This window comes from Numenius arquata, chromosome 13 (genome assembly GCF_964106895.1).
Source record: "Numenius arquata chromosome 13, bNumArq3.hap1.1, whole genome shotgun sequence".
NCBI classification, from domain to species: Eukaryota; Metazoa; Chordata; class Aves; order Charadriiformes; family Scolopacidae; genus Numenius; species Numenius arquata.
The window spans coordinates 16,314,927-16,342,640 of record NC_133588.1 but is presented as its reverse complement, the minus strand read 5'-3'; the positions used below and the strand labels follow the sequence as shown (position 1 = coordinate 16,342,640).

The following is a 27,714-nucleotide window of genomic DNA, read 5'->3' as shown; positions in this document are numbered from 1 at the left end:
CTGTACGTATAAGATAACACTTCTTTAATTCTATGGATAATTAACAACAAAAATATTGGATTGCAGTATGGATGTTACTGATTTAATTTAGAAATACTGTTTTTCCTGCCATTTCCAACAGAACCATTAACCTGTTTACCTCCTATATTGCATATTTCTCAGCAGCGCAGAAACTGGGTTTATTTAGTCTTAGAAACTTTAAATTGAGCAAGTTTCTTAAAAGGAAACAAAGTCTGTAGCTTCTAAATTATCCCAATGCTGTTTGCCTTGTTGTTTTTGAAAATGTATTCTGCTATCATTTCAGATCTTGTAGAACGAAAGGAATTAAAAGCATTTGAATAGGAGGCTCTCCACAGTGGAGATTGGGTTACATGTTCCCAGGCTCCCTCGATTATTCTGTAAACAAGAGGATATGTTTATTAGAACAGTAAACCATATACGTGTAATATATTGCCAAGATTATTTGAGATTCCCCAAGATAAATTCAAATGAGCTTTACAGGAATGGGCATTTGGAGAGGGAAAGAGATGATCTATACCCAGGGAAAGAAAAAAAATCCAGCTAAAAGTAGGCTCCCAAGTAAATACCCACAGTTCATGTACATTAAGAGCCAAACAAATTCCTGCTGCCAAGACCTACGGTAGATTGATTTTTTTTTTTTAAATGCATGTAATTTCTTGTTATTAAAGCAGCCTGAAATGGAACCATGTGCATCCAGGAAAAATCAGGGAGGAACTGGAGCCTACAAATTGAAGTATTCTGAAATTATAGAGTAGTAATTTTTGTGTGTGTTTTTTTGTTCTATCTGGTTAAGGAATTAATAATTTTAAGTGTCCTTAGGAGACTGACTTCTCTTATTCTTTTTAAGCATGATTTAGGATTGCCGTGACATAGTTTACTTCTCTGAAGGTATTAATTTCAGAAAGAAATGCAGATGTTTTTCCTTTTTTACTCTATAATTATCTTCAGAAGATACATAAGGCCAAATTTACAGAGATATTGATCTACGAGCTAACTAATACATAGATTGTGAAATAACATTGCTTATTGTAGTGGGTATTTATTGCAGAAGATTTATAAAAATAGATATTAAAATCTGAAAAATTAAGCAACTATAAAAAATTGAGTATTCTGCATTTCTTTTTATGTGTAGACATTTACTAATAGAAAAAGATGCAATTTTACAATTATTGAGGAATTTAAAATGACTGTTGCATGACCAACAAAGCCCTTTCACATCCAACTTAGATATACAAACTGTAACTAGAGACTTCAGTCACATTGTTGTGCATGTGACGTAGATTTTAAAACTATAGGTAAATGAAATATTTGGAAGAAGGAAAAATATTGCTATGAACAGTGATTTGTTTAGATGTGACGACCAAATGCCGTGTTGGTGTATGGCATCCTCAGAAACTGAACTCCTTCATGTCAGGTCATCTTTATCACTCTTTCACGTCTCGTCTCTCATCTTCAGAATTTCAGTGTCTCATTTGTTGCCTTCATGTTTAATCTCTTGCTAAAGGAGGATCCAGACTTCTCTGTTGCTTTTGTAACCCAGTTGAGCTCAACAGTGAAATCTTCAGTTCAGGTGTTTGTTCTAGACTATGACGTGTGAGGAGCTGCCTGTGAACTTAAGCCATTAATTTGCAGTACAATCCTGCCACGGCTTGAGGGCTTCAGGTTTTCTGAAGAGGTCTCTTTCTTCTCAAAGTTGTAGATAATGCCAAGAAGATAAATACTGTTCTCTGCCAAATGTCCATAAATGTTCTGGAGAAGGGATAGCGAGAAGAAAATTATGATGATGATAATAATAATAATGATGATGATAATTCCATCTTCTTGATAAAATGTAGGCCCAAGGATGGTCAGCAATTTGCAGGCTCATACCAACCCATTAGGTCACGTGCCTTCACTTGACTTTGATGAAGGCAACCCCTGCTGGAATTCCGTTTTTGTGAAGAACTAGTGACTCAAGCAGGAAGAATCAGGCTTTCCAAATCAGGGTTTGGGAGAGCTCACACACAGCATGAGAACAGGTTTGACAGGATAGAGCAAGATGAATAGCGGAAAAATTTACACCAGTAAATTACAACCAAAATACAGGTAAAACAAATGCATTGGGAAATAGTGAAACCAAGTATTATTAAATATTCTTTCTTTCTAATGAAATAAAATCCTTTTTGTCTCTGTCATGAAGAGTCACAATTGGTCCCAATTATTTCCTTGTACCTTGCATACATGCATTGATAAAATATTTAGGAAATTGGTTTGTGTTGTGTACCTTCACCTGCATAAAGTCAGTGAAAATTTGAAAGTACCCTATAGAAATTGCTGATATTGGGGTGTGGAGGGGAGAAACCTAGGAAAATGAGTGTAAAAATATCCTACTACAATGTCTGCTAATGAACTTAATTAAGGTATATCAAATGTAGTGGAAGAACATATTATTAAAGCATCTACCGTGTATGTTGGGTTATTCTTAAAGCAGTATGATTCATCTGTCCCAATCAGTTCCGTGAGAGGTAGCTGCATCGCATTCAAAGCACACGAGGAGCTGTACCTGGCGTTACATAAATACAGTTTTGCATGAAGTACCAGGCGTTGCCTGCATTAGGGACAATATTCCTTACAGGCCTAATCCTGAGTGAAAGCCTTTTTCCCTATTATGTACCCCCATAAATAGTGCATGGCGCTGGCTGTCGACTGTCATGAGCCATGTGTCAAATTGCCAGACGTGCTTCTGAAACATCCTCTACTTTGTCCTCAACATGGAAATACGGGTTTATTTGGGCGTTGCTTGTCAGATGCTGAGTTTTGGTTATTTGTTTACTTTACCTGTTTTAAGATAATTCCGCAGACTTTTCATCAGCTTGGATGTCAAATTCTTTTTTTTCCTGAAGATTTTCTGTTTCCTACACTGCATAGAAGAACTATTTGCATTTCAAGATGTTGTCATCAAGGTTTTTCTTTATCAAATTAAGCTGCTTCTTACCAATTTATTGTACTTCCAGTTCCTCCAAGTCAGATATTTTTGTTGTTGTGCTATGTATTCAGTTTTGAGTTACGGACTTTTAAATATATATTAAGTTATATACATGATGTTTTTTGAGAGTAAAATTATACAGTAAATTATCTAGTGTCCACTATGGTACATTTTAAATAGGCCCTTACAAAATGACTTGTACTTACATGAGATACAGGGGCTACAGCATATTTATTAAGACTCTTCAACTCTGTATGAAACTGGAGCAGTCAGAAGTAATGGTGTCTGCTCAAAGATTCTTTATCATATGAATTTACTTTTAGTCATCTATTATTTATTTCAGCTATTTTATATGCCATTATAATAAATATTATGACAGAGAAAGCTTTTATGCTTCAACTTATTGTACTGCTCTTCACTTCCTTGCAATCCTTCAGGAAAATGTAGCTATGCTTTACCTATATTTAACGTAAATCATCACTTACATTTGAATGAAAAATTCACTATGAAAAAAGGCTCCTTCTTCAATACCAAGACACAAATGCACAATCATGTTTACTGCCAAACTACTCTACCATGCAGTGTTCATTTTTAAACAGTTTTTAAGCTGTAAAGTGAATACATTGCATATAGTGAAATTGCTTGCTTTCTGGGTGTTTTCACTTTCTTGTTAGTTTCTGGCTCAATAAGCATTTTTCTAGCATGAGTGCAAAATATAACCAATTGCACTTAAGCATTTTTAATATTTTTGCTCCGAAAGGGAGCAGCTTAGATACAAAACTAAACAAGCTGTTTTCTGGTGTTATTTAGAGCAATGAAACTTAACCTGGAAATACTGATCAAATGCTTTTAGAACTGGACACGAAACCATGAAATACAAGATAAAAATTTTTTTCATTGCACTTTTCAAAATGTTACCGCGTTGTGTTTAAAAGAGGAGTTGTCAGGAAGCGGGGAATGATCTGTCTTCGACTGTTTCTTCATAGATAGAATGTCGGTGGCTGGATGTTGTTAGGCCTCAACTTCTCTTCGGGCTTGATGAAACGCAAATACTCCCCATCCCAAAAGCGCTGTTTCAGTGGGTTCTTGCTGACCTTGTTTTCACAAGATTCGGTGGAGAGCAGAAGCGTATCCGCCTCTTGGGTTTCTTCTGCTTTTGGCCGGTTTGTGCAGCTGCTCTGAGTCTCGGTGTGAAAGTGGTTTTGGTCACTGTTGGGACATTGGTCCTGGGGATCTGCACCGAGGGCACCAGCTCATTTGGCACAGGCTCTCAACAAGGACACATAGTGAAGCTCTTTTAAGTTATTGTATTAAGAAGTGCATTCTTTAATTTATTTAATTCTTTAATTTAAGTTATTCTACATGCGTTCTGTTATTTAGTTTCCTGCTAAGTGATGTAATTGAAAATAAAGTAGTAGAGGGAGCATTAATACCTTTTTGTTGATTTCATTTTAATAATTCTGCAGTTTTCTGTCTTTGTGTGTTGATTTTACGATGTCAGTTTTAAGACTGTCTTCTGTATTTGGGAAATGACAAGTCCCATTTAAGATTTCACAACATAAAATGCGGCATAATTCAGTACTGAAAATATGTGACGTGAAATGGTGAGAGACATCAGTATAATACAATTATGACACATTAGATCAGGATTTGCAGCATACCATTAACAATCAGTTCTGACTGTGGATTACAATTACCGTTATGATGCCTTTTAGCAAAAATGTTTTTTAGTTTTATTTTTTATTAAAAAACATGTTTTCTTTTTCTATAAATACCACAGTATGTGCTACCTAGGCTTACAGGGAAGGAGGGAAAGCATTATAACAACAGTAATACTGGGCTACTGCAAGAAAACAAAAAAACCTTCTATTTGTCCTTGATTGGAGATATTTTTACATTATTAAGAACATACCTTGCAAGTATATTGCCTTAGTCATAGCTTTAAAGAAATTGTGACATAGGAGTAAGAGTGGGAAAACTTGGAATGCAAATGGTTTGATACCAAAGGCTTAGCATTTCATCTCCTCAAACTATACTAGGAATTGATGGTCTACAAAACACCTCAGTGAATCTAGAGGTGCTTGAATCTCGGTTGACAAGGGGATTCTCCCCTTGCCGAAGCTTGTGGTATGTGAACTGGTTCCTTCCCCAGTGACTGTCTGGAGGACATACTCACGTTTGGCTTTTCGCATGTCTTCAGAAGCCGAGGTGGCAAGTCCGAGTCCTGATCCGAGTCCTTTGGACGACACATGCTCCAGTTTCTCCTGTGAGCAAAATGGAGCAAATGGGCGTCGCTGTGCTCAGTGTGTACCTATGAAGGAAATACAGATTGTTACTGTTACCATCAGGCTTTTAAAAAGCAAAAGCAGGGAGAAAGTTGAAAAAAAATAATATTTTGCCATTTGCCTTTGCTGACCTATTCAATGGAATGAATTACTAAACCCATCCTTTTTTCCCTTCTCCATTTTTCCTTTTTTTGGGTCATTTCAGATACAGTTTCCTGAATTTCTTAACAAGTGTTTTTTTTTGTCTTTTTCTGTAACTGTATGTGCATCAAAGCTAAAAGAAAAAAAGGTGAAGTAGCATTAAATTGTTTGAAATAAATTATCTTATGGAAAATGGAGTATGAATAGAAAGGTGATGTCATTTCATTGATGGAACTGGTGCAGAAGAATCATCATTATAGTTTGCATTTGATATCTAACACTCAACATTTTGTCGCTTTCAGTTATTTATTTATGATTTGTACATTTTCAATATATTCATCCACAAATCCAGGCCAGCGAAAGCCAGTTCAGAACCGTGGCCTGAAAGAGCCACAGTCCACTTGGTTCTGTGATGACTTTCACTGTAGTGGTTGCAATGAAAATAGACTTTTGCTTCATTTTTCTTCTGAGATTTGGAGTGTGTTTCAAAAGATCTGAGAACAGGGTTCTTAAAGCTGAAAATATTTAGAAGAGTTTTTTTGGTGGTGCCTAAAATTAGCACCTTCAGGTCAACCTGTTATTTTGTGGGATTACACATCCTCTTCTAGGTGAAAAGTTGGTTTTCAGAACATATGCATTTCCTTAGGAGATATTATGCACTGGTAAACTCTTATTGTATGAAAAACTGTAGGCTCATCAGTGTTTTTCTGTACACATTTTGTACTGTCTTCTATATCACCTGCTATGAACAATAGATTGTTTTGGATTAATATGTGCAATTTTGAATTTAGCTGTTTTTTATAGAGTATATACAGAGTATTTTTCTGTTGGTATAGTATGTAAAAAAATACCATGCATTAAGAATAATGCTTACTCTACTTTTTTATTTCGTGAGTTACCTAGGTTTCACCAGCTAAATGGAATCAAAAAATATCCCATATTAACCTTAACACTACTTTGTGTCGATTCATTGTATTCTGTGTTACATAGTGTATGTTTTCAGCAGAACCACAAAATTGCACTGCTACTTTTGGCACTAAATGTTGTGCTCGTCCATTCTTTTGGATGATTTGTATTCACTTTGGGGTTATAATGTTAAACAAGGGAATCAGACAAGTTTCACAACACATTTACTGTAACATGATACTGTGAACTGAACTTGCTGTTATTTATCTTTTTTTTTTTTTTTAATATTTTCTCTCGTTCCAGCATAAAGCCAAGGTAGAAGCAATGACCTTAGACCTTGCTTCTCTTCAGAGTGTGCAGCGCTTTGCTGAAGCATTCAAATCCAAGAGTGTGTAAGTACTCAGAAAATTACATGTCATAATTTCTTGTTATTTTAATGTCTTTATCAGCTGAGCACAGTTGGCAGAATTCACCATAGCTGGGCTGAGCAGCAACTACAGTTACTGAATAATCTTTTCGCAGGATTTTTCTTTTAACGTAAATTAAAGATCATTTGTTTTCATCTTTAAAAAAAAATAATTATGGTTCTCTTATTATTCCAAGTGTAGCCCCAGCTTTAAAGAGAGCACTGATATCCCTGTGGCTATTGAAAAAGGCCAAAGCTGAACTGCATAAAAACCAGCTCAGGCTACTTTTATCGGTTTTGCAGTGGTTTGGAAGAGGTCAGGGATGAGCAATTAGTGCACTCCTTGTCTTCCTTCCCTTTCTAACCTTCTCTCTCTCTCTTTTTATTTTTAAAGCATTAAAAAATATCCCTATGAGCCAGACAGCTCCATTTTCCAGACCTGTATCTGGAATAGCCCATAATTAAAAAAAAAAAAAAAAAAAAAAAAAAAAAAAAAGGGGGGCAAGGGGTGATAATGACATCGTTTAACAATAGACAAATTTATATGGAGATAATCAGGTTAGCTTCCAAATGGTTTGTTTAATTTAGCTTGAACAGAACAATGAATCTCTAAATTGAAGATATTATTTGAAATCTTTAAGTGCCAACACTTGACAATGAATTCCACACTTTGTGCTTTTATCCACAGTTTGACCCGTTGATTGTTGTGACTATTCGAACTTAGCTTTTTTCTGCATATATTTCTGTAATGCATATACATCTTGCTGTGCTTCTCAAGAGAATATGGCCTCTTAGACAGCTTTGAAAATATATTGTCATAGGGAAAAGATATAACAAAGAATGTTTTTTCACTTTTGAAATACTGCCAATGCTAAATCTCGCACGGATAGACAGATGACATTTTAGTACTTACAGGTTTTTTAGATTCAAAGAATTGTCAAAACTGACTTCTAACACAAGTTCCTTTACTGCCCAAATCCTTGGTAACAATATTTTCTTATCATTTATCATCTTCATATATTAAACATTTCTTGAAATAGAAAGACAAATCCTTGCTGTATTTTGCTGCTTTAATATTAACTCGGTTTCATAATGTAAGAACAGTAGTTATTTTAATTTAGCTTCTTCATGCTTTTAATGTATTACATTTCTTTAAAAACTATACGATACAGTGAAAAGTTAAAACCACCCTTCTTCCAAATGCAGCTCTTAACTTGATTTGTGTGTTGTAGATTATATCGTGGTCATCCTAACTAGTCCGTTTGTTGTGCTTGTTTATAAATCCTTAGAAGTGAACCTGCTTAAATCAATTTTTTGCCAGAGAACTTAAAAAATGAGAAGATATAAAATCAGTAAAGACATAGAATCAGTAAGACCTGTTTTGCTTTTGTTGGCACACATTGTTTTACCAGTGTAGGTCTGTTAAGCTACATTGTCAGTGATGGACAGGTTTTACTGATGTTTCACTCTCATTTTATTTGGAAAAATTTTAGTAATAGACAGCATTATTGCCTCTGCCTTGCCTTCAGATATTTCTGTCTCGAATCCGTGCTCAGATGTGTGTGTGTCTGGCAGGACTACCCCAAGCATTATAGGAAAGTCTCAGGTCTGTATCTGTTGCGAGACTTGTGGGGTTCTGACCAAAATGAATTTCCAGTTATATTTTGTGTAAAGTCTGAGGCTGGATGGAAACCAGACCCCACACACTGCCTGCAGCAGCAGATCTTTTATCTGATACAGATACAGAAGAGTTACCTTACAATCATCTGCGCTGGCAGGAGAATGGACTGGAAGACCTACTAGGTCTTTCTGGCTCTGATTTTTTTGTGATTTAACTATGTATGGATATGGTCAGAAAAGCAATTACATGGCAGTAGCACCTTATTACTACAATGCTGGCCCTCTGTGTTTTCCAGCCCTAATGGACACTAACTACTTTTGTCTCTTCGTTTATTTGTTTTGCTGTAGTGTCCAGAGGCTTTTGTCAGATCAGTGATTCCTTTGCGTTCATAGCTTTATGAGCAATTGAAAGGAATCTTAGGGGCTGCAGTGACAGCCTGAGTCTTGTTCTTTCTGCTTTGGCCAGTCTGTCAGCTGGTAGCCTAACTTTCTTAGCAGGCTTTGGTATCTCTGATTTCATGCACCTGTAGGAGAAGGCATTCTGTGACACACTGCCCAGTTCCCATGAGGTAGCTCTAAGTCCTGTTAATGAGCATAGGGAATACGTTATGAGAATAAATTATTCTTTCTTACAAATTCCTTCACAATAAAGTACTAGAAAAAGCAAATAAAGCATTTTTTTTTCCTCAACAAAACTCTCATTTGAGTTCTGACTTGTATAGATCTTGGTTTCTAGGAAAAAACTATAACAATTTTAAAGTGTGAAGGAGAAATTTGTATGAACACACATATTTTAATAAAGATCTATATTTTTGTTTCTCACAACATGTTATGTGAAGAGGCCTTTAGTATCCAGTGGTTTAAGCTTCTTGGTGCAGACAATTTTATTGTCTCTTTAATTTCTCCAGTCCACTGTTGCTTTCCAGGACACTTTGGTGTTCTACAGAATTTGTTGGTCTTGGTGACACCTGACCCAATAACTGGAAAATTGTAAAATAGATTTCCTTGTCTTTTGAAATTCTGCTTTTCTGGGACACATGTTGCTGTAGGTACTATTTTATGTCAGCAGATATAAGGGTATACTCATAGCCACATCACAACCTGGGAGCCTGTTCATCCCTGGTTGATGGCTGTTGCAAAAGAGTCTTCAAGACCTGTGTTTCACCAATCTCTCCCTGAATAAGAAAAGTAAAATGGAACTACTCTAGAAAAAGGATCCCTAAATTTCATTGAGGTAAACCATCGAAACCTATCGCAGCTGTGGAAGGGGATGGTGGGACTGCTGGGAGCAGAGGGAAAATTGCTGAGATGGTAAATCTCCTGCCTTAATCAAATAACTTGTAAAGGGAAAGCAAAAAGCCTTCTCGAATGTGCTTGAGAATCTGAGAGATTGTGGAAACTACGTGAAGAATGAAGAAGTGTCATCCTCTGCTCAGCAGGAATTTAACAGGGGCTGGTGGCATACAGGAAAAAAAATGATGCAACAGAGGGAGCATTGAGAAAACCATAAATAATAAACTGGAGGAAAGAGTTACTCTGAAAAGAAACATTTAATATAAGTCGGAGTAGTACTTAAGAGCTAAGAAGGCTTCCTCGTTTGAAAGTGAAAATCAGGTGATTCATCTTGAAGTTATCATGCTTCTGAGATTTGATAGGAATTTTTTATTCCTGTTTGGATTTGTTGGGTGCTGCAGCCTTGTCCACAGATAAAATTTGGGCTCAGAGTATATAAACACTGGTAAATTATGCCGTGTTCCTATAAATATATTCTAGAAAATCCTTCATCCTCACAGAAAAAAAAAATAATTTTTTTGTTTGCATTATCTATACTCTTGAGTTGATGCAGCTGTTTCTCTTTCTGAGACCTTTTTTTTATATCCAGGCGGTTTCAAATAAAGCTCTGGGGGAGAAGGGTTTTGCAGATTATTTTAGATCCTGCAGTTCTGTGATGGCAGCAGAATATGAACTTTCCTTATAAGCAGAACAATGCTCTCCATTTTTTCTCGCTCTCCGAGTTAGGAAGATTCTGTGGGCACAATAAGCTGAGGGCAATAAGTTAGTTGGATCTCCCAAAGTCGGATTTGAGAGAAGAGAGAATAAAACAATATTGCTGTTTAGTGCTTGATCTAGCTCTTAATTCATTGCAACACAACCTGAACACAGTGTGACTAATACATAAAATGGAACTCTAAGTTGGTAAAAGACAGAGCCGAAGGATTTATACAATTAATTCTTTACAGAAAGCCAGTTCGTTATGTTACAGTGATGGCGAATAATTTTAGGTTCTCTTGTAGTTTGAAATACAATGCTGGTTTTTCTGTGATTTTTATTATATTTTTTTTTTAATGGTGATTTCTGGCTATCTTTTAGCATTTCTGGCTTGTTGTCTGGAGAAACATTCCCCATTGGATATTTCCACCAGGAGTGAATGACCTCCACCTTCCTTCCATGTGAAGACAGTGCTAGGGTTAGGATGAGAGTAGGAAAAGAGGTCTCAGTGTGCCTAAATGGCTGGATTTGTTCAATTTGCTTCTTTTATCTGTATCTACTCTTTCCCCTCCGCTAGTTTCCATTTCAGGCAGTTGATTGAATGTCTCTGTTATGGAAAATCAAATAAATGATCTGTTTATAATAATGTTCTGGGCTAAGATGGATTTGGCATGAGCTGATTTTTGTGCAGTTGGAAGAGGCAGATCAACCAATCTTTCAAATTAGGCTTTTGGAACTAAAAAACACTGAATCGAATCTCCTCTTCATTGAGTGGGCACAATGTGAGGAATTATGGTTGGTATTAATCCACTTTATAGACAAAATGACGGCCCTCCTGTGACTGGATGCAACGTAGCATTTAAATTTAGTCAGCATCAGTGTTTGATAGCTCAGGGTCTGCAGGATTTGCTATTTGTGTAGGAATGTCCATTTGTGGATGGGATGCTTTGGTATCTATTTCCCAGTTTAATCATCACTTATTTGACTAAAACCTGCATACTTTAATTGGGGGGCAGCACTAATGTTTCAGTTGTAAAATTTCCAAATAGCTACCTGTTGCCAGTATTTGCAATCATGGTATCGTGGCATTTGCCTCATCCTCGGCATAAGAAGACTTCCATGATCAAATGGTCCATGGGCAGGAGCGAGCAGTAAAGCTACAGATGAAATTTTATGTGCGTCTTTACTTTTGAGTGGTGCATAGTGCCGCTTGGTTTGAATTAAAGTTCTCTTCAGCCAAACAGTAAGACATCAATTTAATGTTCTCAATGTTCGAGGGGGAAAAAAAAAAAAAAAGAAAAGAAATTATCCTGAAAAATCTTGAATTACTTCAAAGATATAAAGTAGTGTTTGCCAACAGCTACTACTTAGAATTTTCTGAACTGGTAGCAGCAATTCCCAATTATACAGGACTTCCACATGTAGATTTTCACTGCACTTGGCTTTCTATAATTTAAAATAGGAATTTTTTTTGTGGTTAGAATTGGCATATGCTAACAGTTTATTAACTTATGCTGTGTATAGAAGTATGGAAAAGACAGCAGTTATGAATTATGATTCTCCATTTGGAGAGTCTCTTCTTATTTCTCTAACCAAACCCAAAATGGAGAGGGCCAGATTTTCAGCTAGCCTCCTTAACTGAGACCTCAAACTCCACGAGTACATTCATTTTTCATGCTGCAAGCAGAAGTGCTCTGAAACCTTGCGGGTGCAATTAAGATTTCAGAGTCTACTGAAAATTCACTCCAGAATACTGTTTTTCTGCATTTTCCTGTATTGTAAGTGACATAGTGCAGGTGTGCTAAGTTGTTTTTTAATTCCAATTTAACCGCAATTAAATCATAGACATTGTATGATAAATTCTATTCATACATATAAATACATATGTAAAAATGGGATGTTTAGCAGGTTGTTGCATACATAACCTAAAAGATCCAAAGAAAAGGGGAATGTTATTTAAATGAATTATTAGTGATGCCATTATGCCAATATGCTTAATGGTTCTGAGTAGATGTATCTCTGTCAGAGATGATTGTTGCCGCTGCATAGTCCTTTGAAATTTGAACGTATTTTCTAACACTGTACAAATCTCTGCCATTTATAGAAATACTTTTTTTGAATTGAAACTGGTAACAGTTGAGCTATTGTATTTGTCTTCTCAACTTAGAATTCAGTTCTGACAGTGCCACTGAGGCACAGGCTTCTGGAAAACATTGTACATTTTGAGATATCAAAAAATATCCACATTGAATTAAGTATTGAAACATGCATAGTTCAGAAGTTACTGTTGCAGACAGCTCGTATCTTAAATTTAAATAAGATCAAAGGCTGACTGCATTTGAAACATACATAATAATATTAGGGTGAAACTTTTTTTTTTCCTCTTTGTGGTGGTACTGTGCCTTATTAAAGCCTAGGGATTGGCTTTCTGCATAAATATATTTTTCTTTTTTCTTTTTTTCTTCTTTTTCTTCTTTCTTCTGTTTTTAAGCTCTCATACACAATTACCCCTTTGTGGTAGCATGTGTCAAGTCATGTGGATCCAAAAACTGTTTCCAAGTATTTTTTAAATTAAAACTCTCTCAAGCTTAACCCCTGCCCCCTTTTACTGGAGGCAGAGATCATGACGTTTTCACCAGATCACCTTTCATTTCAGCTGATGTATCATGGAAATATCTCCTGCCTCAGAACATTTATAATTTTTTTTGAGTAAAAGTCGATTTTAAAATAAAGATAGGATTGACAGTTCACCATAAGTTTACGTATAGTTGCATCTGCAAAAATATTAAGTGTTTTTACGTATTACTAACAGAAATATTTTGTTAGGTGTTTGTTTACATAGTTTTATAGCTGTGGTGTGTAAAATTTGCAAACTTGCCACTTTGGACACTTTGTACTCTTCTCAATGTAAACTAATGAAGAAACCCTGATGACCCTCCAGTGGCTTCCTGCTCAGCACACTGATTATTCTGGTTTCTGTTTTGAGCCATGTGTCTATGCCTACGTCCAAGCTGAGTCTAAGGTGGCTCACGAAGTCTTAGGGCCCTGTCTTCCTAAGCAATTTCCACAGGTTGCACCAGCTGTAAAGGCTGTTTTGAGTATCTAAGGAAGTAAAATATGTATGACTTAATATGCCTGATTAAAATGCATTCTGTTGCAAATAAAACAAGGATTTTGCAGCATTATAGCTTAATGTATTTTAAGAAGATCTGTGTGTTAATTGATGTTGTCTACTAAATATTCTGAAATATAAGGCAAGAGTAGCTATTTAATTACATATAAGTTAAAATGTATTTAGTCTATTTAGTTAAAGTCTTTCCGTGGAAGATAATTGAAACACATGAAGGCAGATTCTGCTGGCACTTGGGTATGGAAGCCTTACTGCTGACATTAGACAGGCCACGCATATACCACGTGTCTTAATCTTAGCATCCAAAAATTTGCATTATAGTCTGAAAAGGTTGTATTTCTTCATTAGCTGTTCCCAAGGCACCAAAAATCCCAGAGGATGTCAAAGTACATTAATTTTTATCACAACATGGAATCTTTCAGGTCTGAATGGCAGCACACAGCTGCTAGGGGCTTTCTGAACTCTATTACAGCTCTATATATCTCTAGGCAAAACAGAGGAAGGAGTTGTCATTGGCAAGTGAAATGTTCAAAATGCATGAAGTGTTTTATTGTTTGAATGATCAACCGTGGTCCCAAAAACATTTTCCAAGGAGTTAGCCGTTTTCAATGGGAAATATCACGAATATGTAATAAAAGTAGTAATTGACCTTCCTTGTGAGTTGTAGCTTTCTTTTTTCTAACAAGTACTTACTGTGTACAAATGAAATTCATATATTTAGAAGTACGTGCAGAAACAACAAATCATTCCATGGTTATTGCAAAAATGAATGCTCCTTTACAGCTGGCTCATGCTTGTTTGTAACTGCTTGTGTATATGTGTAAATAATGATTTGCTGTTGGGATTTTTGAAAAAGGTGTGTGTGTCCACTTTGAGGTGTCCTTAGGTGAGCTGCTGAATGAAAATTACCAGATTCTGGATATTTTCATTGCTGCTGTCTCCTAAGCATCAGGGAGATTTTAAAAAACCAACAAAATATCTTTGCAAGGCACGGCAAGGAGTGGAACAAAGTGCTCCTCTTATTGTGCCAGTGCTTAAAAAAAGGAAGAGGATGCAGAATGGAAATTTTGGAAGGTTGAATGGACAAAGAAATTAAGTTGCAGAGCCCTGTTGTATCCCTCTTCTACCCCAACCTGGCCCCAGGACTCTGCAAATCCATACGTATGAAGGTGTTTTGAATCACCAGGGATGCAGAAACTAGCAAGGATGCAATATTTTGACAAAGGAAAATGTGGTTTCTTGGAAGGAGTTTGGTTTGCAATGTGGTGCTGAGGAGGCACTGAGGTGAGGGAAGAACAGCACTGACACCTCTTGTTACTGTCGATGCCCCGAGCACACTGTGTGCTGTCAGTCAGGGGGAATTTGGGGTTAGATCATAGCTATGGAAAAGGGAGTTCAGAGTTATGGAAAAGGGAATTTAGAGGATTCTGAAAAGGGGATTCAGAGATTCCATTATCGGTGGATAATGGGCCCCCAAAAGGTGAGAGAATCCCTGGTATGAACCTAAGGGAAGGAGGAAACAGACCATACGCCTGTAAAAGATAATTCTTCCTCCTCCTCCCTCTTGCCTTGTAGTTATAAGTTAAAAAAGCAAGTATGAATACTAATCTTGACCTTCATTTTTAAGCAATATTTTGTTATCAAAAGAAAGTGATTTACTGATGTAATGATTCCAAATAAGAAAACATAGATTAAAAAGTTTCTGATTTCTCAGATTTATACACTTGCAGTTGTATAAGTTAGCCAAGTGTGGGAGACAGATCATGTCAACAAATTAAACCTCATCCCTGCTTTTCTTATTTTGTGTGTCATCCTTGTGAAACTCATACAAGAGTGGAAGGAGAAATCCCAGCTTGGATCATTTTTGAGGGAAAGTGCTTTGGGCAGTGCAGGTTTTACTAAGGTCAGTTTGAGGGCAAGATTACGAATGTTTGAAGTGTTAATGTTAAATGTTCAAAAATGTTAAATGTTTAAATCTTTCTTTATTTAATATTGGGTCTGAATTTCTCTTCAGAAGTTCAACCTTAAAATTTTCACAATAGTTGAAATTGCTTCTGCACTCTATTAAGAGGAAAAGTAGGCCTCTCAAACTCTTCTGTACCCCTAGAGCTAAAATGACAGAATTTTTCTTCAAAGGAAGATAACTTAATAATTTCTGGAGGTGTAAAATGATGTGGGTTTTTTTGGTTGGGTTTTTTTTTCCCCCGTGTGTGCAAGAAAAGCTAATAAAGGGAAAACCAGGACTAATGGATGTTTTCTGTTTAGTTCTAAGTCTGTTGAGACCTCTGTTCCTTCTCCAAACTTTTATGAAATTGTATACTCAAGCTTTTATAGAGGTAATGAATAATGATTGAGAGATGGTTGACCTACATGGCAGTATGCAGATGATAGATTATGAAGACATAAGGGCAGCTGCTCATTATAATTCCCATGTATTTGGTACGAAGGAAGAAGCAGAACATTTTCCGTCCACTCCCATTAATCTCTTGGAAGTGGGGCAGAAGTATTTGCTGATCAACAGTGTCAAATCCTGCAAAGAGATCCAGTTGGATGAATTTGAGAGAATTTTCCTTGCTTCTAGCAGGAGGTCATCCAACAGGGCTCTAAGTCCTGTGTTAGTGGCTTGCCTTAAAATGAAGCCTGTCTGACAAGGATCCACAGTTCTGTCAGCTGACAGGTGGCAATAGAGGGTAATTTTACTGACTTTTCAGCCAATATTTTTAGAAAAAGGGAAGTTAGACGTTATTTGTTTCCAAAATTCATTGAGTTAAGCAGTGCTTTGTTTTTGTTTGTTTTTGTCAAGCTATCAAAATATTTTTGGGTTGGTGTTAGATTTTACGTGGTCCTGAGATTTTCTGCTGCCGCCTTGTTGCTCAGTTTCCCATCAGTGCTGCTTGTAAACCCGAGGGATTTCTGGAGATGGTTGTTTAACTCACTCTTTTTCTGGAGAGCCATAACCCTAGCCTGCGTGTTGGTTATTTCCTTTGTGAATATAGACATTCCCTCGCAAAAGGAAGTACAATTTTCTAACTTTGCGAGAAAGCAACATGGATGTTCAGAGTTACGGGATGGAAAAGTTCTCTGGGCTGTGACTTTGCTGCTTTATGGAAGAGAAGTCACAACTCTGCCTTCTTTACTGGCCGTGACATAGGTCTACAGTTGCTTATGGGACTTTGGGGATATGGCAAGGCCTTTTCTGTTGAATTTCTGTGTAATTCCAAACAGTGTGAACTTTTCAAATCGCTTGAGAAGTGCCCCAGATGGTGTGACATTCTGCTTCATGGGAAGATTTGAAAGTATTCCCTTTGCATAATTTCTGGTTAACTATTTCATTACGTTTGAAATGGGAGAACACCAAAGCCAAGAACTCTGTTGACATTTTGGTGGTGTTTGTTTAACCTCCTAGTGCACAGGCTACATTTGTTGAAAAATATTATTCTTACCTTTGCAAATCATCAGTAATTAATTCCCTTGGAAATATCTACTGCTGCACACAGCCAGCTTGGGAGGCTGCTGGCAGATCAGAGTTTTACATCAGGTGCTAACAAATTGATTATTAAATTTCATAACTAACTGATTTATAGCAACAACTTAATTTCTGTATCTCTCTAATGTATTCACTTAATGTATTTTCAAAAGTGCAGAACAGTTGGGTTGCTTTGTTGTTTCTAATGGTGAATTGAGCACTGCATATGAGATCTGAATGACTTGCCCAGTGCAAGGGTTAGTCATCACAGACTCAGGAAGGGGACCAGATATTAGGTGGTTTTCAGCAGAGAGATTCACAATTAAGAATATCCTTGTAAATTCAATGTGCTTTTTAACTTTCACTAAATTGTAGCTGAAGACATTGTGACTGAAGACATTTTAAGGAGACATAGGGGTAAATTTTCAAAACATTCTGCAGGGTTTTAACTATACAGCGTTTCCAGAAATATCAAATAGGCTTATGGTTAGAGGGAGCAGCTTGGTAATGTCTAAACCAGGAGTAAACACTAAAGAAAATTTTCCTTTGCTGCTGATATTTTTTGTTGGCTTTAGCTGTGCTTTGATGTAGAATTACAAACTATTTTAAACCAAGTGGGGATTTTTTTCCTTGGGCTCAGGAGGAAGCCTAATGGAGATCACAGCAATGTTTTTAATGAACTTGTGAAATCAAGGTCATGGTTCTGCTATCACTTAAAAATACTTCTGTCATAAAGCAAAGCTGTAGTGCCAGATGTGTGGTGTGAATTGTCATGTATCTTAAAAATTTTGTTCCTGCATAATGATACGTTCAGTGATATACAGCTCTGCACCATTGAGATTAGAATCTGTCTTCTGTGGCTGAAACTCATAACTATATGGTGGCTGTTACATAGGTAATCTCATTCATTTCCTGGTGTGTAAATGTCCAGGTCACAAAAACTTTGATGACAGTTTTCAGTAATTGGATCTCCGTTAGCAGTCTGACGAGAGACACCGGTAGCTTAATGGACATGGATCCAAACCCGAGAGGTAGTTCTTTCTGAGCTGAAGTGAAGTACAACAGCAGTATCTACTGATACAACCTTTTAGGTTTCTTTTTCTAAAGAAATCAGTTATTTAACCATTTAAAACCATTAATGCTAATTAAAAATAAAGGAATTCTAAAAGGGAATCTGGTACTACCTTTTCAGTATGATATTAGTTTAAAATGTCTCTGTGTTTATTTTTATATTTCTTCACAGATTTTTCTAAAAGAATATTGTAAATACTTTTAATTTTATGGACTCTTTTAATTTGAATTACTTTTACTTTAAGAAATTAGAACAAAATGTTGTTTGAAAAATACAGATCTCATTAAGGGGACTGAAGCATAATTTTATTTCTTTTATAAAACCCAACTAAATTCCCTGACAATTTAAAAGTGACTACATTTTATAGTTTTATAATTCTAGAATCATCTTTTCAATTAATTGAGCTGACAGATTTAGGTATAGAGTGCATATTTTGCCTCTGGTAGTTATTGTGCAATTAGTATTAATGAAGGATACTACAATTTGAATAGGTGGAATATAGTTTTGATTCGTATGTGAGTACTTTCTCTCTTACTGTGATCTGTTACTTCACAGTACATATGACACAATTACCAAATAGAATTACGATCTTCTAAAAAGCGCGATATTTGCTTTTGCAGGGAACGGCGATGGTATTTTTTGTATTACTGCTGTACTCGTGCTTCAGTTCTCATACAGGAGGCTCTTATACCAAAAATTGCATCTGTGTTGAAGAAACTTCTTCCTTTTTCCCAGCAGACATACAAATCTGTAAATTAATTCTTGCTAGAGCTTTTCATAAACTTTCAGAAGAGGTGATGAATCATCCAAAGTTTCCACACATGCACTTTCAACCTTCGTGAGGCTTTCTCTTCCTCTTGGCAGATGCATCTCGAACAGGCAAAATGAATTTGGGTTTAAAACATTTTAATAAAATATGCCTTGAAAGGTTGGGTACCTTTCAAAAAATATGATCCCGCATATCTTAGTTCAATAGCCTGCTTGCACTGTGTTGAGTGAGGCTGCAAAGACAAAACAAAGAACTGCCTTTTTTCACAAGTTGGTTTGAACAGAAGGAGAGAACCTTGCCTTTAAAAGGACAACCCCCCTTTATCTTTAGTTTCTTTTGTGGGTGTAGTATGTACGTGAAGATGTTATGCGTATAAGTGTCACTGACCAAAAAGCAAATCAGAAATTCAGCACTTCAGAAAATGAGCTTCCCAAACTACACAGGTGTTTCATACTGCTTCTGAAGCTTTTTGTTAAAATTTTCCAAGTTGGCACAGGTACAGATATTAGATTGTTAACTTCTTATTAAAGCAGACTACATTGGTAACTTCTGAGCAGGCTTGAAGTTAAAATTTATTTTAATAAGGAAATACAGCGTACTGTTTTTGTCAGTGCTTATTCAGCTAAGGTGCATTCGGTTCCCCCAGAAATGTTTTTCTGAAAATTGGGCTAAATCTGGGGTTTTTAAACATGCCTGAAGGACTCTAATTACTAAGGTTTGTTTGAAAACCTAGGGCTTCATGTTTCACATTCTTCTCCAGAATCCCTTTTGCAGATGCTCAGAGTTGCAGTTTGTGTGTCCTTCAACCACACAGGAAAATGATATGACTGGGTCTCCTGTCATCTTTTGTGTGTAGGAATGTGAGGAAGTACTTGAACAGGGGGCAAGCAGCTATTTTTCCAAGTTGTGCTTCATTTAGTATCTTAAGAATTAGAGATTATGTTGGGTGGTTGATTTTGTATCATGGGATTTGGCCAATTGCAGTAAAGACATAATAGGCTGAAGCGGGCTTAACAAACGTGACAGACCTTAATATTGTGGTGTTCGGACATCACAGGTATTAGTGCTTGGTAAGTGCAGGAATGAAAGGTATTTGTTTGGCCGTCATTATTTTGTGTGACCTTTCCTATTTAATTGTATCAGGGCCAGGGATGCCAGATGCAGACTGAAGTCTGAGGTTTTCAGCTCAGGTATGCTTGCTGAGGTCTGCTGCGTCAGGCTGTGACTCAAGGACAAGAATACACTATCGATGCCACGATTGCCTTAGAGATGAAACCATCTAGCAAATGTAGATCCATCTGAGGTCTGAGAACCCGAGTCTTTGCTGTGTTTCACAAGGATTTGAAAAAAGACAAGAAAGAACAGAAAGGGTGTTTGTCCTTGATCTTGCCGTGGAGGTTGGCAAGGCTGCAAGGTGTGTAGCATCCTCAGATTACAGTGGAGACGTCAAGGAATTTGAAGTTTTCTGGACCTGATTTTTGAATGAGAGAGGTATGTGAAAGTCTAGGTTCTTTTCTAGCTTAGTTTGGTAGGATCTTAACCTTTGCAAAGCAAATTAGGAATGCTTCATTTCAAGTTCCTTCCTAATGGTGTTTCTATTTAAACTGGGTTAGCAGAGTTCAGCGGGGAAGGATTCTGTCTCAAAGGATCTCGTGTGCAGTTTTTCTACCAAAGATTACAGCTGCTGGAGGATTTTTTTAACAGTGTACTTCACAAGCTGCGGAAGTATAAAACGTGGGCATATGCCTTGTTGCGTTGAGCCCTTATTTCTTAATTGCTTTTCCCCTAACAACCGTGCAGATGTCATGAATAGATGTGTATCCTACGTAAGGAAGTGATAGGAAAAGTTTCTTTTCTAAATGCTCCAGAAAGAGACTGTTTCCTGATTAGCAACTGGGAGAACATTGATAGTGCTGAGGTATTTCTGGTGAGCTGCCCACGTGTGTCAGCCATCCATCCGCTGACCACTGTTGCTGCGAACGTTCAGGACACACGGAGTTTGCTATGGTCCTGTTGGTTCTCCAGATGCAAAGTGTTACCATTGTACTGGGTGTTTTTGAAGAAAGTGGGGAAAGCTGCGTGGTCTCACCCTGGCAGGCATCTTAAGATGGGCTTATTTATTAAAGAAGATTTGGACAGCGAGAAACAAACCCAAAAATTAAAATAAACACCACCTTCTCCCTTCTTCTCCCCTGCCCTTTCCCCAGACTCACCTCCTCTGCCTCCCTGGCCCTGCAGGAGGACAGGCCGTTGTGGTCAGTACACAAAGGCTCCTCTCTGTGCTCCCTCCTCCTCAGGCTTTTCCCCCGCTGCAGCAGAGGCTCCTCCCCACAGGCCCTTCAGGAGACACCTGCCCAGTGTGGGGCGGCGGGAGAATCCCTCCTCCTCCTCTCACCCCGCTCTTCTTCACTTTTACCCCTCATTCCTTTCTATTCTGTGGCCTTTTGCCTTTCCTCACACACGCTTCCCCTGAGGCGGTGCCAGCGCTGAGGGGCCGGGCTGTGCCCTGTGGTGGGGCCGCTGAGGAACCGCCCGGAACCGGCAGCTCCTCACAGAACCCACCCTGTGGCCCCGCCTCTGCCGAGGCCTTCACACCTACCCCCAAGGCTCTCCGTGGCCCAGTCCACGCAGGAACGTGATTAATTGTATTTCATTGAATTCATTTTTCCTGACTGGGGTTTTTATTTAACCCTTCTGATAATTCAGGCCTCTTCACATCCTGATCTGCAATGCAGCCGTGTTCGGGGCTCCCTGGTGCCTGACGGAGGACGGCCTGGAGTCCACCTTCCAGGTGAACCACTTGGGACATTTCTATCTTGTCCAGCTTCTGGAAGACGTTTTATGCCGGTCATCTCCTGCTAGGGTTGTGATGGTGTCCTCGGAGTCGCACAGGTTGGTGAATGTTACCTTTGATTTAGGTGAAACCTTTAATCCTTACAGTATAAAACAGTGATGGCAGAACGGTGAAAGTTTCTGAAAATGAAAGGCCTTGCTCTAAAGCATTTGCGTTTGAATAATTTTTTTTTTTTAAAATAGAAGCGTTATTAATGCTTGTGGATGTTACTGGATTTGGCTCTGTTGGTGGATAAAGTGTGTTCTAGTTTTATAATAGTATGTAGGTATTTTTTGATCATTCTTTGTATGAATGCAGATTTTCGCCGCATTTCAGACCACTCATTGATTTTGTGAGGAGATGGAATAATAATTGATTAAATCTGAATGGCATGACCTATATTGATTTGTCATTCAACAACTTCAACATCTTACCAAGAAGAATGTGCAGTTATTTTAGCAGGAGAAACAATGCAATTAAAAACCGCTAGATGAAATCCAATTGTTTTATAATGAGAAATTAGGGAATTCAATGCAGACATTAGCTGTATAATTGTAAAATGGGAAGTAGTGTAGTTAATACATATTAGAAATCTGGCCATGCCTCTTTTGGTGAATTTTTTAATTAAAATGTTAGATGCTCGTCTCTTCTACTGCCGGGAGAAGTACATTTGGCAAAAAAAGACGTTGATGAGGTTTGCTTTATTTCAGACATGCTTGTGGTGTTTGTGTTAATAACTGAAAAGATGGATTTGATTTAAATAAAGTTCCTTGTGCAAAATGCACGCCCCAATTCTGAAACCACTTACTGCCTTCTGATTTAGTTCAGGGACTGCAGGATTAGACCTATAATGTCCAGCTTTAAACATTACTGTTGATTTCTATTTCACTTTTGGTCATGTGTAACAGCTCTAGCAAACCAAAAGGAAGAATGTGTGAGTGCTGCTTTTTTTTTTTTTTTTTTCCCCTGCCTTCATATTTCTGAAATGTTTTAGTGACCCAGAATGAAGCTTATTTTTTTAATCATGTTTCCATAAAATGTAACCCCAGGGACCTGGTAGAGAGAGACCAGCCAAGGGTCAGGCTGAAACCTTTATCACTTCCAAACACAGGGGCTTATGGTATAAATGACACACTGCAGATAGATTTACTTTTACCATTTTAAATTTATGATGGCTGAAATGAAAGGAAGCAATAGAAAATGCCAGTAATAATCCTCCCCAGTGTTAAAAGACATTAAATGTCTAGTAATTAGGTGGTAACAAAATCTGGACATCCTTATCTTTGCAAATCACACCAGGTTTGTGAAAGCAAGTAGCAGAGTTCTGTTAGGAGTGAGGGAGGCTACTGCGGGGCAGGCAAGATAGCTCTAGAAATAAATCTGCCAAGTCCAATCACTTGCCAGATGTGCAGGGCACAACAGGATACGTATAAATGAGCTGTTATTTAATGGGAGATTATGTTGAATTGTCAGCTGCTTGTTCCCCTTTGTAAATTTGTATCTCTGGTAGTATTTTAAATGACATCTTTGTTCTTCACTGTATTAAGTGCTATGTGTAACTAGAGCTCACATCCCTGGACGTCTTTATCTGTGATTTCGAAAACGTTTTTTAAAGTGCTCATTGCTAACTTGGTAAGATCAGCCAAGGTTTATAGAAGCCCATCAAGAAATAAGTAACAACAGTCTACTTTGGAGTACAATAATAAACGCAACTAGTAAATTTCTCTTTTTCTAAGGGGTCCAATTCATGTATTATGGCAAATCTTAATGCTTAAACTGATCATTGCAAATAACCGTGCTTTCTCCCCCAATCTGTTTAATGGCAAGAAGTTGATGTAAGGAGTGAGTTTATGCATTAGGTGTTATTGGGTAGTAGTACTTTCTGACCTACTTGAGAACTCTGAGCCTTAAACTATGTTGTAAAACAGAAGTGTTGGTATCTAATTACTTCCATAAACCTTGGCTGGATCTTTTCACTGGAGTCAAGACCCCCTGTTAGGGGAAAAATAAAGTCCCGTGTTTGCAGAAAATATTATACTAGACTGCTCCAAGGCAAAATATTTATTTGCCTCTCTGGTTCTTCCTTCGTTTCTAGTTACTTCTCTGGATTCAGCACAAATGAATTCTGTTTAAATTAAGCTTTTGGGTACTTAAAGCACATCATATTAAAATCAGAATAATAAGTAGGTTGACTTTCCTTCTGTCTTTATTTCTGTGTTGTTAATTTGATTGTACAGCCCTTATCCTACTGAATTCAATGAGATTGCCGACATAAGTAAGATTGACTCACATAAGCACACTTGCAGGACTGGACTCAAAATATGCCACCGTGTTTCCGTTATACAGTATACACAAAGTATTTTATTTATAGATTATTTTTGGTGTCATAAATGATTACTTGAGGAATGAATATAGGAAATTCCTCCCAGAATAGTCCTGTTAATTTCAGAAATGTATTTTATCTAACTGAAAATTATGAAAGAGGAATTTTGTTGTTCAAATTGAAGGGCTAATTCTGCAAGATACGTAACATCCTGGATTCCTCTTGAGTTCAAATACTGTAGTTGCTTTTCTCTGAGTGTATTATAATTCTGCTAACAGAATGAATGTAGAAATTCCAGCTGATCTCTTCATTTCTGGGCATGAGATGCAAAATTAGTAAAGATATTTTAAAACATTTTTCTAGTGTGTGCTATAATTATGTTTATCCCTGTTCTCCCCAGCTGATTCTGAAAACTCTGAGTATTAAAAAGAGCTTGCTAAATCCTTTTTATTTTTAGTAGCTCTTCTGAATGAAACATAGATCTGTAAATGTAGTATTATTTTCTAATATTAAGATACACCAGTAAATTGATAAATCAAATCGTAAGAATTGGGGGAAAAAATGCTATATGGAAACTTCCTTTTCTTTATTTAAATGTCTTTAGAAAATTCACTACTTTGTTATTAAGAAAAAAAAAAGAAGGAAAGAAACAAACAGCTGGTGTTTAATGACTCTGTCAGACCCAATTAAAAAACATCAACTAGTTACTTTGATTTGTGTTCAACCATGCCATGGGTATACTTATAAACATTATACTCTGCCAGAACTCATTTTGGGTTTGTTTACATTTATCTTTTAAACATATAAGACTATTGATGGCAAGTTACCAAGGTTATAACCTCTTTATATTCATCAATTTTTAATCTAAAAAAGAGTCTAAGAGGCAGTGAGACTCATCTATAGTTACTTGAACACTTAAATGAAAGTGTGCAGTATGTGAACGCTGAATGAAATAATCAGGGGAAGGGAGGAAGGGGAAACGAAAGGATGCTGTTTTTCTCTGCTGCTAATGTAGAGTTGTTTTATCTTACATTATTTCCACCAAGTTGATTGTGCTTTCATGGATCTATGGAAAAGTCTTGTTTTGGATTTAAAATAAAGTTACTTGTAAGTTACATACAATGCCTTTAACTCATTAAAGCCTTTTTGACTTGTTTTTATTTACTGTTTGCTTTTGCTAATTATTCAGTAATTTTACTGCTATATTATATGGGACTATTCCTTGGATCTCAGGCAATTTCCAGTAGATGCTTTCAACTGCTAAATAAGCTGTTGTTTTATGTAGGTTCTATCCAAGTTCTACTCTGTTGTCTACATTTTATGTTGTTCTTAATGAGAGTGAAATTAACTCTGGGATATCTAAGGCATATTTACTGTTTTTCAGATTTACAGACATTAAAGACTCCTCTGGAAAACTCGATTTCAGCCTGCTTTCTCCATCTAAGAAGGAGTATTGGGCTATGTTGGCCTACAACCGTTCCAAGCTTTGCAATATATTGTTCTCCAACGAGCTGAACCGACGCCTTTCTCCCCATGGGGTGACGTCTAACTCAGTCCATCCTGGAAATATGATGTACTCCTCCATTCATCGCAACTGGTGGGTGTATACCCTGCTGTTTACCTTGGCTCGACCTTTCACCAAATCCATGGTAAGTGAATGGCTTACACTATTTCACACATCTTCATTTTTCGAATCAGGGGAGTAAAGTTATAAAAATCCAGATGTTTGTATCTGCTTTGACCTATTGCCTTTTATAACTACGACCCTGCTTTTAATGACAAACATCATGCCAAGACAGCGCTCTAGAAGAGGGTTCTTCAACCATTTTAGATTTTCAGTAAAGGTGCCTTGTTAGATGGAGTGCATGACTTCCTTGTCTGAAGATACGATTTTCACTGTGATTTAGGTAGTTGTACATCTTAGGTGTGGGATAGTTTAGAGTTATTTCTGTGCTCAGTATACGTAAAACATCAAAAAAATTGCTTTGGTTTTTAAGTGGAATACACTTGACTGCATTTTTTATGTAAACAGATGCCCTAGTTAGAAAAGATACTAGACATTATTAATGGCTGAGGGAAAGTGTTTTCAGTGGTAAAAGCACCTTCATTCATATTTAAAAAAAACCACAACCCAACAATTTTCTCAATTCTTAGGAAGCGCTGAAGGCAATGGGTGTTTTCCCTCTGTCTCCATTGGTCTGGGACGATGACATAATGAAAGGCTGCGCAGTTCTTTCATAGCCAACATTATGAGGCTTCATGATATAAGAATTTGCAGCATCTCCAGCGCTTGGAGGGGTTGCTCTTATCCCTCAAACCTCTGACCCAGGTTATTTATGAAGAGTCCAAAGTCTTTTTTAGGCAGAGGATGACTTTTACTTCATTGAGAACTGGCTTCCTTTAACCTTATTGACTGTTTCTCATCCCTATTCACTGACAAAGAAGGATATTCCCAAAAGGGGAGTGGGGAGAGGCCGTCTTCCTTGCGTGTTTGCAGCTATGAATCTGAAATGAAAAGTTTCATACCCCTGCAGAACTCATCTAGCTGTGGCAATTTGTTAACGCCCAAACTAGGCCCCTTTTACAGAAGACTTCACAACTGACAAGAGTAACGTAATTTACTGTCTCCCTGAGCTGGTGACATAGACCAAATTAACTGGTTTTATTTGAAGAAAGAGCAGAGAAGGAATTGTGGAAGGAGAGGGATCCATCCTTAAGTAGCTTAATCTACTGCATAACCCGTAGTGGCTGAGCAAATCGGTGGTGGAACTTGTATGGATAGCTGCAAAAAACCATTCGGTGTACATTTAATTATCATTGAGATAATGAAATTAATCTTAATTTATTCTGGGTTAATGTAAGTGGAAAACAGATCTTACAGTGTTTAAAAATCTGCTTACATGTCCAAAAATGAACAGCTTCTTGAACAATACTGGATCTTCAGTAAGACCCGTGGAGCAAAAATACAGACACTGTAGCGTGGTGCACTGACAATGTGTCAGTCAGGAGAGTCTTCACACCTCTAACTTCTGCCTGCAGTTTGCAGCCTGTACGTATGCAAAACCTATTTATGGCCCTGAGATTGGTAAGCGAGCATTCTGGCACCTTGGGACAAGTAATAATGTCTTTCAACAGCGTGTTTTTTGACCAGGACCTTTAAAACTGTATCTCTGCTGTGTTAGGGATAGTTCGTAAAACAAATTCTTGAAGTTCTCCTGAGAATGGATAAGTGAATGTTATCAATGTCCCGTGAAAAGGATCCAGTCTGTGGAACTTTTATGAATTGTTAGTTTTATTTGCTCTGACATATTTTCACAAAGGAACCTTTTGTGTTTGTTGCTCAGATAATCTCATCCTCTAAGGAACAAAATACAGCACTGAAGTTCATTTTGAATTCTTTAAAATGATAGATTGCTTTTTTATAGTATCTATTTATTTATGGGTGATATATAAAAGAGAATACAAAATATAGTACAAAAAAATATCCAGACTGAATAAGAGTGCAGTCTAGTCCAAGCCAAATCACTTCGCTAAATCCTTCGTGTTTGTATGTATTTCACTGAGGTTATTTGAAAGTTATGATGGAGGGTATGGGTTGAGGGTGAGCACCAGTTTTATAACCCGTATTCTGATATGAATTGCTATATTCCCCTGAACCTTACTAATGTTTTGATTGCCAGTAAAACTGGAAAAGCGCCCTTTCCTGAGTGTGCAGACAAGCTGAGCTGAAATTCTCAACATCATCAGTGTAAGAGTTTTTCTATTTTAAGATTTGTAGGGAGCGAATG

The 27,714-nt window shown here is 37.2% G+C and overlaps 1 protein-coding gene across 3 annotated transcripts in view; it reads left to right on the top strand.

Annotated features, from left to right (window-relative positions):
- The window catches only part of WWOX (WW domain containing oxidoreductase), a 515,980-nt gene that overhangs the window by 103,773 nt on the left and 384,493 nt on the right, over window positions 1–27,714 (top strand). For all 3 annotated transcript variants that reach the window (XM_074157833.1, XM_074157835.1, XM_074157834.1), the window contains exons 6-8: window positions 6,622–6,710; window positions 21,477–21,662; window positions 25,311–25,575. In XM_074157833.1, coding sequence (XP_074013934.1) covers window positions 6,622–6,710; window positions 21,477–21,662; window positions 25,311–25,575 — 540 coding nt within the window. The remainder of the gene's footprint in view (window positions 1–6,621; window positions 6,711–21,476; window positions 21,663–25,310; window positions 25,576–27,714) is intronic.